The sequence below is a fragment of the Pan paniscus genome, chromosome 22, assembly GCF_029289425.2.
Source record: "Pan paniscus chromosome 22, NHGRI_mPanPan1-v2.0_pri, whole genome shotgun sequence".
NCBI lineage: Eukaryota > Metazoa > Chordata > Mammalia > Primates > Hominidae > Pan > Pan paniscus.
In genome coordinates, this window is record NC_073271.2 from 39,617,425 (window position 1) to 39,632,256 (window position 14,832).

Here is a 14,832-nt window from a genome sequence, read left to right on the forward strand (position 1 = left end):
AAACCATCTATGCCAGCCTGGGCAACATGGAGAGACCCCGTCTCTACAAAAAAATTTTAAAAATTTAACAATTAGCCAGGCATGGTGGCATGCACCGACGGTCCCAGCTGCTCAGAGGGCTGAGCTGGGAGGATAACTTAAGCCTAAGAGGTCGAGGCTGCAGTGAGCCATGTTCATACCACTGTGCTCCAGCCTGGGTTACAAAGCAAGACTCTGTCTCAAAAAAAAAATTTTTTTTGCATATATGTTACACTGTATTATATGTATTATGTATGTATAGATATTTGTTAGCACAAAATATTAAAATGGACTAGAAAGCTTGGTTCTGGATAAGATGGCCTGAACACACCCTCCAGTCTCGCTTCCACTGAATGCAGCTATAAATTCCAAAGAGAATACATGAAGCAGCTATTTGAGGACTCTGAAAAGTAAACAGTAGCAGGCAGATAGGGGAAGAAGATCAAAATTTTAAGAACCACTAAACCAGCAGAGAGTTTACCACTTTTTCCTCTAGTGTCCCTGGCCTGGACTCGAGGGAGCTCCAAAACCCAGAAGTAGCCCTGAGCCACACAGAGAGCACCAGGAGAAGGTCTCTAGTGAGGCTCAAGGAGTGGGAAAGGGGTCTCCTGCCAGCAACCAAGCACGGTAGCAGTGGGGACATCCCCCAGGTAACTCAAACTCTGGGGGAAAGGAATTTTTTCCTTACACCTGAAAGCTCTAAGAGCTTCTCAACTCCTGCCGCAGGGCGGGATGAGGGCAGAATTGCAGGCACTTGGACACAGCAGGGTATACGAAGCCCCAGCATTCCAGGTGGGGGACTGAAAAAGGCAGTCCCAGGTAACTAAAGTGTACCCAGAGAGTTAACAGCTCAGAAAAGTGACCCCAAAAAGTTGTTTATAAATTCCTGGCCTCATCCCAAGTTGTGCCTGTGTGGATCTGATCATAAACAGTATCTGAAAGACTCTGAACCTAAGATCCAGACCACCCAGGTCTCAGACTGGCCACTGGGCGGCACTCACGAGGGGCAGTTCCAATAGCACTGTAAAGACTCTGAAAACAGGACGACACACTGAAACCAAACAGAGAAAAGGCTGGCTGGAATCTGACCCAAAGGGGTTGACTGCCTGTGAAAATATAAACACCAGCATTTCCCAAGGATTTAAACAAGACCGGTGATCACGTAAATGTCCAGGATAAATCCAAAATTACTTGGCATATGAAGAAACAGGAAAATCTCAACTCTCATGGGAAAAAACAATCAAGAGACACCGAGGCCAGGATGACACAGGTGTTGGAAGCACCTGGCACAGACTTTACAGAAGCTCTTACTTTTTAAAAGTGCTAGGCCGGGCGCAGGGGCTCACGCCTGTAATCCCAGCACTTTGGGAGGCCAAGGCGGGCGGATCACGAGGTCAGGAGATTGAGACCATCCTGGCTAACACGGTGAAACCCCGTCTCTACTAAAAATACAAAAAATTAGCTGGGTGTGGTGGCGGGCGCCTGTAGTCCCAGCTACTTGGAAGGCTGAGGCAGGAGAATGGTGTGAACCCGGGAGGCGGAGCTTGCAGTGAGCCGAGATCACGCCACTGCACTCCAGCCCGGGTGACAAAGCAAGACTCCGTCTCAAAAAAAAAAAAAAAAAAGTGCTCCACAGCAGGGCATGGTGGCACATGCCTGTAGTCCCAGCTACTCAGGAGGCTGAGGTGGAAGGATTATTTGAACGCCTAGGAGTTTGAGGCCAGCCTGGGCAAGGTCTGTAGAGACTCGGTCTCTTTAAAAAAATAATTAAAAAATAAAGATGCTCTAAGAAGTCAAAGGCAACACTCAGAACAAACAGTGTGAGTGGCAGAATCCTACACTGCCCCTCTCCCCAAGATTTCCTGCCCTAATCTCTGGGACTATAAATTATCACACGCTGATTATGTCATTGCCTGGAAAAGAGGATTCTGTAGATGTAATTAAGGTTACTAACCAGCTGACTCAAGAGTTAATCAAAAGGAGTTTACCCAGGTATGCCCCATCTAAACACACAGATCTATAAGAAGCAGAGTTTCTGCCTTCTTGAAGTAAATTTTTTAACAAAAGAATAAAAGCAGAGAGAGTTTCATCTTGCTGGTAGCAGAAGAGGAAGTCTCAGAGACTGGAAACGTGGGAAGGATTCAATGAGCGACTGTGGCTTGAAGATGGGGTCCCTGTGAGAAGCAATGCAAGCTGCCTCAGCAGCTGACCCACAGCTGACCAGCCAGCTGGGAAACAGGGAACTCGCTCCTAGAAACCAAGACACTGGACTCCACCAGCCACTTCAAAGTGCCCAGAAGCAGATTCCTCCCCCAGATTCTCTGAAAAGATCCCACCCTGGAAAACACCTCACTTTTGACCTATGCAGAGAACCTCTCAAACCCACTCAGACTTCTGACTTGCCAAACTATGAAATAATAAATGGTGTTGTTTCAGCCACCAAGTTGGTGATAATTTGTTACATAAAAATAGAAAACAAATACAGATTTTAGTAGCTGGAAGTGTGGTGCTACCATAACAGATACCTATTTAAATTCATTTTGACATACCCATGAAGTACCATGTGATAATATTGGGACTCACTGATTGCTCTAAGGTGAGAACATTCCTTCCTTAAATTTATTTTCTAAAATGCTATTTAAGAGACAGTGCACGCCCTTAACTTCTCCAGGAATTTATTTCTTCTAGTTTTTAAAACTACCACCAAAATTAACTGTGTTTACTTGAAGAGAGGCCCAATCAGCACAGTCTAATTAATATGTAAATAGAATTAACTTTTTAACATTATCCACCATACACTTTGAGTTTGGTACACTGTCCTGGCTTCAAGTCTCCCAGAAGTTGCAATATGGTGTCCAAGAGCACCCGGCTTGAATTAACCAAGAATTCACGACCACATGCTATAGCAGCAACATCTGCAACAGAAAATGAAACAAAACATCAAGATCATTATGACTCAGAACCTAGACAATTTTGTGCAGAACAGAGTATTTTCTCCTAAAAGACCTAATGAAAACACAGCTGACAATGAGGCATTTATAAATGAAATTGCTAGGCATGGTTGTTCACACCTGTAATCCCAACATTTTGAGAGACTGAGGTGGGAGGACTGCTTGAGGCCACAAGTTCAAGACCAGCCTGGGCAACGCAGCAAGACCCTATCTCTACAAAAAATTTAAAAATTAGCCGGGCATGGTGTGTGCACCTGTAGTCCTAGCTATCCAGGAGGTAGAGGCAGAAGGATTGCTTGAGCCCAGGAGGTAGAGGCTGCAGTGAGCCATGATCATGACACTGCACTCCAGCCTGGGTGACAGAGCAAAGCCCTGTCTCAAAAAAAAAAAAAAAAAAAAGTATTATCAACAAAAATGACAGCTCAGAAAGAATCACTGACAACCACAAGAGTTACCGAAATATCAAGTAATGTGCAGTGTGATTAGCAAGCGCCGAAAGAGTGAAACAGAGCCCTGGAATCTAACCAAGTCTGCAGTCACTATGCTCCAGAGTGCTGCATTAAACAGCTGTGGGCAGTCAGGGTCCAAACATAAGGTGGGGGCTGATTATCTTATCTGGGACTGAGGATGTGAAAACTCACCTTTAATGGCATCCGTAATCTGAAAACCCAAAATCCAAAATGCTCCAAAATCTAAAAATTTTTGAGCACTGACAAAGATGCACAAAGGTCATGCTCACAGAGCATTGCAGATTTCAGATTTTTGAATTAGAGTGTTGAACCAGTAGGTATAATGCAAGTATTCCAAAATCCAAAACACTTCTGGTCCCGGGCATTTCAGATAAGGAATATTCAATCTATATTTGCTAATAACTTTTAGCCATGATACAAACTGAAATTATATGTAGTCAAAAAAGAGTATGAAAATGGATTTTGAAGAAAACTTATTTTCTCAATTTTATGTCCCATTGTGGAACAGCAAGTATCCCATTTCTTCATGCCTGAGGCCCTGCGAATCGGCCTGAAGACCAGACCGAGTAATTACACTGCTCCCAATGGGCAGTGCTGCAGCCATTACTGGCTCCATCAACATTTCCAAATACCTCGAAGTATCCAATGATCCAAGTGCATTTATGTATGTGTTTGTTAAGAGTTTTCTTTAGTTGGGTCTGACAGTAAAGCATGATTCAAACTGACTAAGATTTCTAAGCCAAATGACGAGACCAAGGTGGAAAAGAGATGGGGCAGCAGCACTGCCTTGCTCCTGATTTTAATGGAAACGCTTCTAAAAATTCACAGTTAAGTGTGATGTCTGATCTGTTTCTGGTAGATACCCTTTATCAGTTTAAAGAAGTCTTCTTCTATTTTTGGCTTGCTAAGAATTATCAAAAATGGAAGCTGAATTTTATCCCTTATTTCTTCTGCCTTTGACTGGATGTAATCTGATGGCAGAATATAAAATTTCATGTTACCCAGCCAGCTTCATAAACTCAGATCTTTGACATTACTATTTACTTTTGTTCACCTGGTCTCAGATGGACCACAAGAGGGATAGTAAAGTCTACTAAACCTAACAGATGTTTCCCCCTTTCTACTTGTCTTTGCAGCATTTTAACCATATCATTGGTGCAGTGTCTTCAAGTACACGCTTTGATGACAGCCATAACTTTATTGACAGAACCTTTCAATGACATAAACTTACCTTCTTTGGTCAATGAATTTTAACCTGATAGGTACATTTTCCAGAATATGACACATTCTAGTTTTACTAAGGAAATATTTTAGGAGAAAAACAAAGCAAGTAAGCATTTGGCATCAGAAACACATAAAAGATAGCTTTTAGGTAGCTTTTCAGGGGAAAGCATTATTCATGTAAATAACTTCAGATAATATACTGAAACCCAGCAGAAACCCAGATGTTGGAGAGCAGCAACAGCAAACTGTCCCTGCCAAACCTGACCAAACTGTAGACCCACGATCAAGATAAATGTTAAGACTTTATATTTTGAGGAGGTTTGTTACACAGCAATAGAAAATAGAAACATTACTAATATATCGCTGAAGAAAAAAAAAAAAAAATATATATATATATATGTATATATATATATATATCATAGCAAGCAACATAGAACTATTTGGTAGCCTGACTCCAGAGATGGCTACCAGGTGGGCCTGGCCTCATGTTCAGACCCTTGAGTAGTCACCTACACTGCGACTCACTTGTAACAAGTAGAACGCAGCAGAATGCACACCATGAGCCTTCCAAGGATGGACAGGAAGAAGCCTTAAGATTTCCACTTCGGTCTCCTGCCACTTGCTCTAGGATCCCTGAGTCACTATGAAAGAGTCCAGCTACCCTGAGGCTGCCATGATGAAGAGACCACACAGAAATAGCACAGTGAAGGCCAGATGTGGTGGCTCACGCCAGTAATCCCAGCACTTTGGAAGGCCAAGGTGGGTGAATCACCTGAGGTCAGGAGTTTGAGATGAGCCTGGCCAACATGGCAAAACCCTGTCTCTACTAAAAATACGAAATTAGCCAGGCGTCGTGGCTCACACCCATAATCCTAGTTACTTGGGAGGCTAAGGCAGGAGAATCATTTGAACCCAGGAGGCGGATGCTGCAGTAAGCCGAGATTGCACTACTGCACTCCAGCCTAGGAGACAGAGCAAAACTCTGTCTTTAAAAAAAAAGAAAAAACGCGGTGGCTCATGCCTGTAATCCCAGCACTTTGGGAGGCCGAGGCGGGCGGATCACGCGGTCTGGAGATCAAGATCATCCTGGCTAACATGGTGAAACCGTCTCTACTAAAAATACAAAAAATTAGCCGGGCGCGGTGGCAGGTGCCTGTAGTCCCAGCTACTCCAGATGCTGAGGCAGGAGAATGGCGTGAACCTGGGAGGCAGAGTTTGCAGTGAGCTGAGATCACACCATTGCACTCCAGCCTGGGTGATAGAGCAAGACTCCATCTCAAAAAAAAAAGAAAAAAGGAAAAAAAGGATAAGAAATAGCACAGTGAAGAAGCCTTGAGACTCTATGAGGAAAGAAGAGAGAGAAAGACACCCCACTAGCCCCTAGCTGTTCCATCCCTCAACGATTTGAGTCATCCCAGCTAAGGCCCCAGATGTTGGAGAGCAGAAGCAGCAAACTGTCCCTGCCAAGCCTGACCAAACTGTAGACCCACGAGCAAGATAAATGTTAAGACTTTATATTTTGAGGAGGTCTGTTACACAGCAATAGAAAATAGAAACATTACTAATACATCGCTGAAGAAAAAAAAAAAAAAAAAATATATATATATATATATATCTCATAGCAAGCAACAATGCCCAACACAACAAATGTACTGGTAAATGAAGTCTGTATCATATATCCAGTATTTTAACTGCAAATGCCAATGCTGCATTTCATTAAATATCACTAAAACATGAACTACAAAGTAAAATAAATGTGAATAAATTCCTACACAGCTTCAGTATTTGTCAATCTGTTGGAATTTCTTTGTTTTACATGGTAATTTGTACTTTGCTTACTGATATTTAATCTATCTAGAATGCTTGTGAGTCAATTCAAGGCCTACAGAATTGACTTTGTTACCATCTACCAAAACTAAAAAACTGCCAGTTAATTTTTCTGTTAAAATGATTTTTCTAGGTTCATTTTTCATTAAAAGTGCTTATAGGTAATTCTGGAGATTAGTATAGTAATTACATAATTCAAGAAATGGGGCCAGGTACTGTGGCTCCCACCTGTAATCCCAGTACTTTCAGAGGCCAAGGCGGGTGGATCACCTGAGGTCAAGAGTTTGAGACCAGCCTGGCCAACATGGAGAAACCCCATCTCTACTAAAAATACAAAAATTAGCCAGGTGTGGTGGCATGCACCTGTAATCCCATCTACTCAAGAGGCTGAGGCAGAAGAATCACTTGAACCCGGGAGGCAGAGGCTGCAGTGAGCTGAGATGGTGCCACTGCACTCCAGCCTGGGCAACAGAGCAAAACTCAGTCTCAAACAAAAAAGGAAATAAATCTGGGCCAAGCATAGTGGCTCACACCTATAATCCCAATACTTTTGGAGGCCAAGGTAGGAGGATCACTTGAGTCTAGAAGTTTGAGATGAATCTTAGGCAACATAATGAGACCCCATCTCTACAAAAATAAAAATAAAAATTAGCTAGGTGTGGTGGCTCATGCCTATAGTCCCAGCTACCCAGGCTGAGGTGGGAGGATTGCTTGAACCCGGGAGTTTGAGGCTACAGCGAATTATGATCAGGCCACTGTACTCCAGCCTAGGCAATTAAAGTGAGACCCCATTTAAAAAAAAAAAAAAGAATCTGGCGTCAATTATTCGTGCTGAAAAGGATATACAGAGTTGAGACGTACTATGTCCGATACTTTTGCTTTAGACTGTAATAGTTTCATCTTATTTTGAGCAAAAAAAGTAGTAATAGGGTATTGGCAGAATGATAGACATATAAATCAATGGTAGAATTGAGAGTACAGAAATAAATCCTCACATTTATGGTCAACTGAATTCCAACAAAGGTGCCAAGACAAATCAATGGAGAAATGATAAAAGAATAATCTTTTGAACAAATGGTGCTAAAACAACTGGATATCCACATGCAAAGGAAGGAAGTTGAATACCTACCACACATCATATACAAATATTAACTCAAAATGGATCACAGATCTGAATATAAGAATTAAAGCTGGCCAGGCGCGGTGGCTCACGCCTGTAATCCCAGTACTTTGGGAGGCTGAGGCGGGCGGATCACGAGGTCAGGAGATCAAGACCATCCTGGCTAGTATGGTGAAACCGCGTCTCTACTAAAAATACAAAAAAAAAAAAAAAATTAGCCGGGCGCGGTGGCAGGTGCCTTAGTCCCAGCTACTCAGGATGCTGAGGCAAGAGAATGGCGTGAACCCGGGAGGCAGAGCTTGCAGTGAGTGGAGATCGCACTGCTGCACTCCAGCCTGAGCGACAGAGCAAGACTCCGTCTCAAAAAAAGAAAAAAAAAAAAAGAAAGAATTAAAGCTATAAAATTCCTTTTTTATTTTCTTGAATCTTATGCTGTCACCTGGGCTGGAGTGCAGTGGCACAATCGCAGCTCACTGCACCCTCAACCTCCTGAGTAGCTGGGACTACAGGCCTGCACCGCCACACCCAGCTAATTTCATACTTAACAGACTAAAGTACACTGTAAACACAACTTTTATATATGCTGGGAAACCAAAAAATTCATGTGACTCACTTTATTGTGCTATTTGCTTTACTGCAGTAATCTGGAACCAAACCTATGGTATCTCTGAGGTATGGCTGTATTTCAAAATCATATCTCTGATAAGGTACTAGTATATTACAAATACCTCTTAAAACTCAGTAACAGAAAGGAAAATAACCCAATTAAAATATGGGCAACAAGGAGTTTCTGGTTCCAAATGGTGGCATAGAAGCAAGTTGGCTTCACTGCCTCCCAAAAGAAAACCAAAAACGAACATACAGCAGCTCCAAGATTATCAGCAGCAATATCCCAGAACTCTAAATATGAGGCTCAGACCGCTCTCACGGCAACAGACAAGTGAAAAAACTCTGAACAGACAGTAAGACAACTGGACTTTCATACCTGTGACACCAGTCTCCATAATGTGCCCAGCACCAAGCGTGAGGAAAATTTCCACAACTCAGTTGCTACACTGGAAAAAGCAGATGGAGGTGAACAACTACTGTCCCACCATCTTAGGTTCCCTGGCGGAAGACCTGTCCCTGCTTCAACCCATGGGAACCACTGTAAGTACCTGAAGGGAAACTATCCCTGAGGATAGCCAGAGGCAAAGTGGGGAAGCAGAACTACTATTCCCAGCCCTGGAAACGCTGCTCTGTAACTTGGCCAGAGAAGACACCAAATCAGAGTGGCTGTTCAGCAGATGCACACAGTAGAAGGTATGTCCCACAGGTCCCCTGGGCACAGACACCTTGCCAGTATTCCCACACTGCCGGGTTATCCTCTCTGTGACCTCCCCCATTCGGGATGGGCAATACTCTGATGGTTCCCTAGAGCCAAGGTAAACCTGGGCTTAAGGCACCATCTAGTGCCTATAAAGAGGCAGCAACCTAGCAGAAAAAAAGGAAGAAATTCAACAAGTAAATTACAAAGAATCTCTAAGTAAACATATCCAATAAAAACCAAAATAACCCAGACAGACAAGACTGGAATAAATACTCTTTCAATGCAAAGACATAGACATATATCCGTAAGAAACAACAGGAAACAGGGAACCACGGCCTCCCCAAACAGACAAAGCAAGGAAGCAGTGACTGTCTCTAACAAGATGGCAATATATGAGCTTTCTGACCAAGAATTCAAAATAGTAGTTTTAAGGAAATTCAGTGATCTCCAAGATAACATAGCAAAGTAATTCGGAAATTTGTCAGAGAAATTTAATAAAGAGATTGAAACTTAAAACAATCAAACTGCTGGGCACAGTGGCTCATGACTGTAATCCCAACACTGTGAAAGGCTGAGATAGGGGCCTTGGGGCCAGGAGTTTGAGAATAGCCTCAGCAACACAGCAAGACCCCATCTCTACAAAAAACATAAAAAATTAGCCAAGCACTGTGGTGATCGCCTGTAGTCTTACCTACTCAGGAGGCTGAGGTGGAAGCACTGCTTGAGCCCAGGAGTTCGAGGTTGCAGTGAGCTAGAATTGTACCACCGGACTCCAGCCTGGGTAACAGAGCAAGATCCCATCCCTAAAAAATCAACATCATCATCATCATCATCATCATCATCATCATCATCATCACCATCATCACCATCATCATCACCATCAAACAGAAATCCTGGAACTGAGAAACACATTTGCTGAACTGAAAAATTAATTTGAGGCTCTCAACAGCGGAATGGATCAAGCAGAGAATCACTGAGCTCAGAGACAAGCTATCAAAAACACAGAGAGGAGAAAAAGAAAAAACCAAAGGAATGAAGATCACCTACAAGATACAGAAAATTACCTCAAAAGACCCAATCTAAGAATTATGGTGTTCAACAAGGTGATGAGCAACAATAAGGGGTAGAAAGCTTATTCAAAGAAATAACGGAAAACTTCCAAAACTTAAGATATAAATATCCAGCTACAGGAAAACCACAGAACACCAGAGTCAACTTAAATGAGTGTACCCCAAGGTACATACTAATCAAACTCTCAACATTCAGAAATAAAGAGAGAAACTTAAAAATAGCAAAAGAAAAGAAACAAGTAACAAAGGAACTCCAATTCATCTGGTGACAGACTTCTCAACAGAAACTATACAAGCCAGGCTGGGCACAGTAGCTCATGCCTGTAATCCCAGCACTTAGGGAGGCCAAGGCAGGCAGATCACTTGAGGTTAGGAGTTTGAGACCAGTCTGGCCAACATGGTGAAACCCTGTCTCCACTAAGAAAACAGAAATTAGCCAGGCGTGGTGGCACATGCCTGTGGTCTCAGCTACTCAGGAGGCTAAGGCAAGAGAATCACTTGAACCTGGGAGCTGAAGGCTGCAGTGAGCCGAGACTGTGCCACTGCACTCCAGCCTGGGCAAGAGAGCAAGATTCTGTCTCAGAAAAAAAAAAAAGAAGAAGAAGAAACCATATAGGCCAGGAAGGAGTGGGATGATATTTTCAAGGTTCTGAAAGAAAGAAAACACTATATAAGAATATCGTATCCAGCAAAGCCATCCTTCAAATATGAAGGACTAATAAAGTCTTTCCCAAACAAACACTGAGAGAAGTTAACACCAACCAGACCTATCTTAGAAGAAATGCTAAAGGAAGTTCCTCAAACTGAAAGAAAAACACACTAACATGCAGAAAGAAAAAAAATTGAGGGTATAAAACCCACTGGAAAAAGAAATACTTAAATAATATATAAAATAAATATAAAACACACTGGTACACAGACAACCCCAGAATACTCTAATACTGTACTCATGATGTGCAATCCATGCAAAACTCTAGTGTGAAGCCTAGAAACAGAAACAATCAGAGCTACAGCGACCTATTAAAAGACAGGTAATATAAACACGTAAATTGAGATAACAAAAAGTCAAAATATGGGTGATGGAGTTAAAGTATAGGGGTATTTTTAGTTTTTTCTTTGTTTCTATTATTTTTTGTGATCAAAGATAAGTCCTCTCTTTAAAATAACCTGTTATATCTAAAGATTTTTTTGTAAGCCTCATGGTAACCACAAAGCAAAAATCTGTAATAGATGCACTAAAAATAAAAAGCAATGAACTAAAACACACCAGAGAAAATCACTTAACCATAAAGGATGACAGTAAGAAAGCAAGAAAAAAGAAGAGGAGTTACAAAACAACCAGGAAACAAGCAACAAATTAGCAGTAATAAGTCCTTACTTATCGATAGTAACATTGAATATAAACAGATTCAATTTTCTAATTAAAAGAAATATGGAGTGGCTGAATGGAAAGAAACAAGACTTAACTACATGCTGCCTACAAGAAACCCACTTCACCCATAAAGGCACATACAGACTGAAAGTGAAGGGTGGAAAAAGATATCTATGCAACTGGAAACCAAAAAAAACAGGAGTAGCTACATCTATATCAGATAAAATAGACTACAAGTCAAAGACTGTGAAAAGAGACCAAGTCACTATATAATGAAAAATGGACCAACTCAGCTAGAGGATATAACAATTGTAAATATCTATGCACCCAACACAGCAGTATCCAAGTATATAAATCAATCATTAATAAATCTAAAGGGAGAAATTGACTGCAGTACAATAACAGTAGAGACTTCAACATTCCACTCTCAGTAATGGCCGGATGGTCCAGACCGAAAAAAAATCAACAAAGAAACATCAGAGGTAAACTACACACTAGACCAAACAGACCTGAATCTTTACAGAACATTTCACCCAACTGTTACAGAATATACATTCTTTTCATCAGCATATGGAACATTCTCCATTACAGACAACATCTTATACCACAAAACAAGTCTCAACAAATTCAAAAGTAGAATCATATCAAACAGCTTTTTTTTTTTTCGTAGAGATAGGATCTTGCCATGTGCCCAGGCTCGTCTGAAACTCCTGACCTCAAGCAGTCCTCCCACCTGAGTCTCTCATAGTGCTAGGATTACAGGCATGGGCCACTATGCCCAGCTCAGGTATCTTTTCTGACCACAATACAATAAAACTAGAAATTAATAACAAGAGGAACCTCAGAAACTATATAAACACATGGAAATTAAACAACATACACCTGAACAACCAAATGCGTCAATGAAAAAATTGGGAAGAAATTTAAAATTTTCTTGAAACAAATGAAAATGGAAAAACAACATACCAAAATCTCTAGGACATGGCAAAAGCGATACTAAGAGCGAAGTTTATAGCAATAAATGCCTGTATCAAAAAAGCTGAATGACTCCAAATAAACAATCTAATGATGCACCAAGGAAATAGAAAAGTAAGAACAAACTAAAAAATACTAGAAGGAAAGAAATAATAAAGATCAGACCATAAATACATGAAATTAAAACTAAAAAATGCAGAAAATTAATGAAACCTCGAGAGCCTCAAGGTTATCTCCATAGTCCAACAAGTGTCCATGCCCAGAAGAGATCTTGTAGACGACACTCCCATACCAAAGCCTGACTTTATGCTGTTTGTTGAGAGGGTCTCATCTTAAAAGTACAGAGTCAATACAAGGCTGGTGATGAAGTCACCTGGGTCAAGGTTCCAGAGTGGTCTTCCTTCTTATAGGGCCTCAAATTATATTTGTTTGCTACCTGTTGCATTAAAAGTTTCTGTTCAGCTATTGTCCTGACAGATGATTCAACAGGTGATTCCACAAAAAAAAGACGAAAAAATAATGTTGATCAGTGCTCAAGTTGTAAATCAACTCTCTCCAAACTAACCTCACCTTTCAGGAGGTTCAATCACAATGGGGGAAACAGGACAATGCTAATGATCTCTCCTAGAGATCAAGGTACATGAGAAACAAATGGGTGCTCAAAGAACCAAAAACAGCAACAAGGACTCCTGCGCACCTAGAAAAAGATGGGCTGTTCTGAAGACATGGGGAAAGGGAGCCACCAGCACATAAAACGGTACAGTCACTGTGGAAACCTGTCTGGCAGTTCCTCAAAAAGCTAAACAGAGTTACTACACCCTGCTATTCCACCCCGAGGTAGATACCCAGAAAAACTGAAACATACATCCACACATAAACTTCTGCACAAATGCTTGTATCAGCATTATCCATAACAGTCAAAAGGTGGAAACAACCCAAATGCCTGTTTATTGACCCTTCACTGCTGACTTAGACTCTGACAACAGAAGACCAGTAAGTTTAAGCTCAAAACTGGCACCTTATTCTTCCACATGCAGAGTCACACAATTCTAGGACTGGGATACCATAATTGTCATCTAGTGTCAGACTCTTCTCAGAAGACAAAAACCGAAGGTCATATATTCAAGAATACAGGGTTAGTCAGTGGCAGAAGCAGCAATGGACATGAGGCCTCAAGCCCCACCTGGCCTTTTCTGCACGCCACACTGCCTCCATGTGTTGGTGTGAGCATGTGGAGGAGGAGGGATTGGCAGGCCAAGAGCAGCCACGGTCACTGACACAAAGGTGCTCTGCTGGTAACTTTGTGTAACTAGGAAGGTCCCTGGAAGACTAAGCTGGATCCAGTCCTGCCCCCAAATTATCAATTATCAAAAAGTAATTTTGATGCTGCAATTATTATCTAACATTATTTGAATACATAAACCAGAGAGAAGGAGTACAATCATGATTTTCAAATCACTGAAAAGCAGAAAAAGCATTTAAAAGATTTCACTAGCAAGTTAAGCAGTTAATCTTCACAGGACTGTGAAGATTTCCGTCTCTTTCACACTCTTCATTTGCCCTCTTATCCAAGTTACTGGAAACAATCACATTGATATCAATGTGCTATCATTTACTACAGTTCAGTAGAAAATTCACAATATGTAAAGTCATTAGAGCAGATGTTACTATTCCACCTTACAGATGTCCAGAGAACTGACATCCTGGGAAGTAGATTCACTGAGCCAAACCTCCTCTGCACTACACTAACCTATCATTAAAGAACAGTGACTACAGTTGAGTAGAAATTTAACAATTTCAAGGTTTAAATAAATTCCTGATTTCCAGCTTTAGCTTAGGATACAGAAAACTGGTAACAGCTACCCCATTCTTTCCGGGGGCAGAGGGAGAGATAATTTACCAAAATCACAGGTCTTCTTGAACACATTAGAGAGCTAAGGCTGGACATCAGCCAACCAATCTGAAAAATGACGAAAGACAACAGCCTCCAAGCAGATACATGAAGCAAGCACTTGCTCACCTGGGGCATATGCTGGACACCATACAAGGCAGCAAAAAAAAAAAAAAAAAAAAAAAAAACCCCAGCTAAAATACTGAACAAATCACAAAATCAGTGGTTGCCTTGGGCTGGTGATGAGTGGAGAACTGGACTACAGAAGGATGGCGTGCAGGAAGTCTGGGGGAAGGAATTAGTTCCACAACCTAATTGTGGTGGGTAAATGACTGTATACTTTTGTAGAAATTTACAGAACTGCAAAAAGGTTTAAAAAAAAAAACTAAAGAATGAATTCACTGTATGTAAAATTTTAAAAAGAACATTTGTTTCAGAAGGAAAAGGATCCATTTGAGAGCTAACCCATGGTCTCTATTACCTATACCCACAGAACAGTCTTGGTATTTGAGACTCATAAGCCCCCAAGCCTCTGCAAATCAGCACTTTAATAAAATATTCTTCCCAGTCAAATTCATTAACATGCAAATATAAGTGCCCACTAT

At 41.3% G+C, this 14,832-nt stretch overlaps 1 protein-coding gene across 5 annotated transcripts in view; it reads right to left on the reverse strand.

Annotated features, from left to right (window-relative positions):
- Positions 1 to 14,832, reverse strand: part of HSF2BP (heat shock transcription factor 2 binding protein) — a 128,477-nt gene that overhangs the window by 79,935 nt on the left and 33,710 nt on the right. For all 5 annotated transcript variants that reach the window (XM_003823853.5, XM_008977567.5, XM_063601431.1 and 2 more), the window contains exon 7: positions 2,816 to 2,933. In XM_003823853.5, the coding sequence (XP_003823901.1) occupies positions 2,816 to 2,933 (118 nt within the window). The remainder of the gene's footprint in view (positions 1 to 2,815; positions 2,934 to 14,832) is intronic.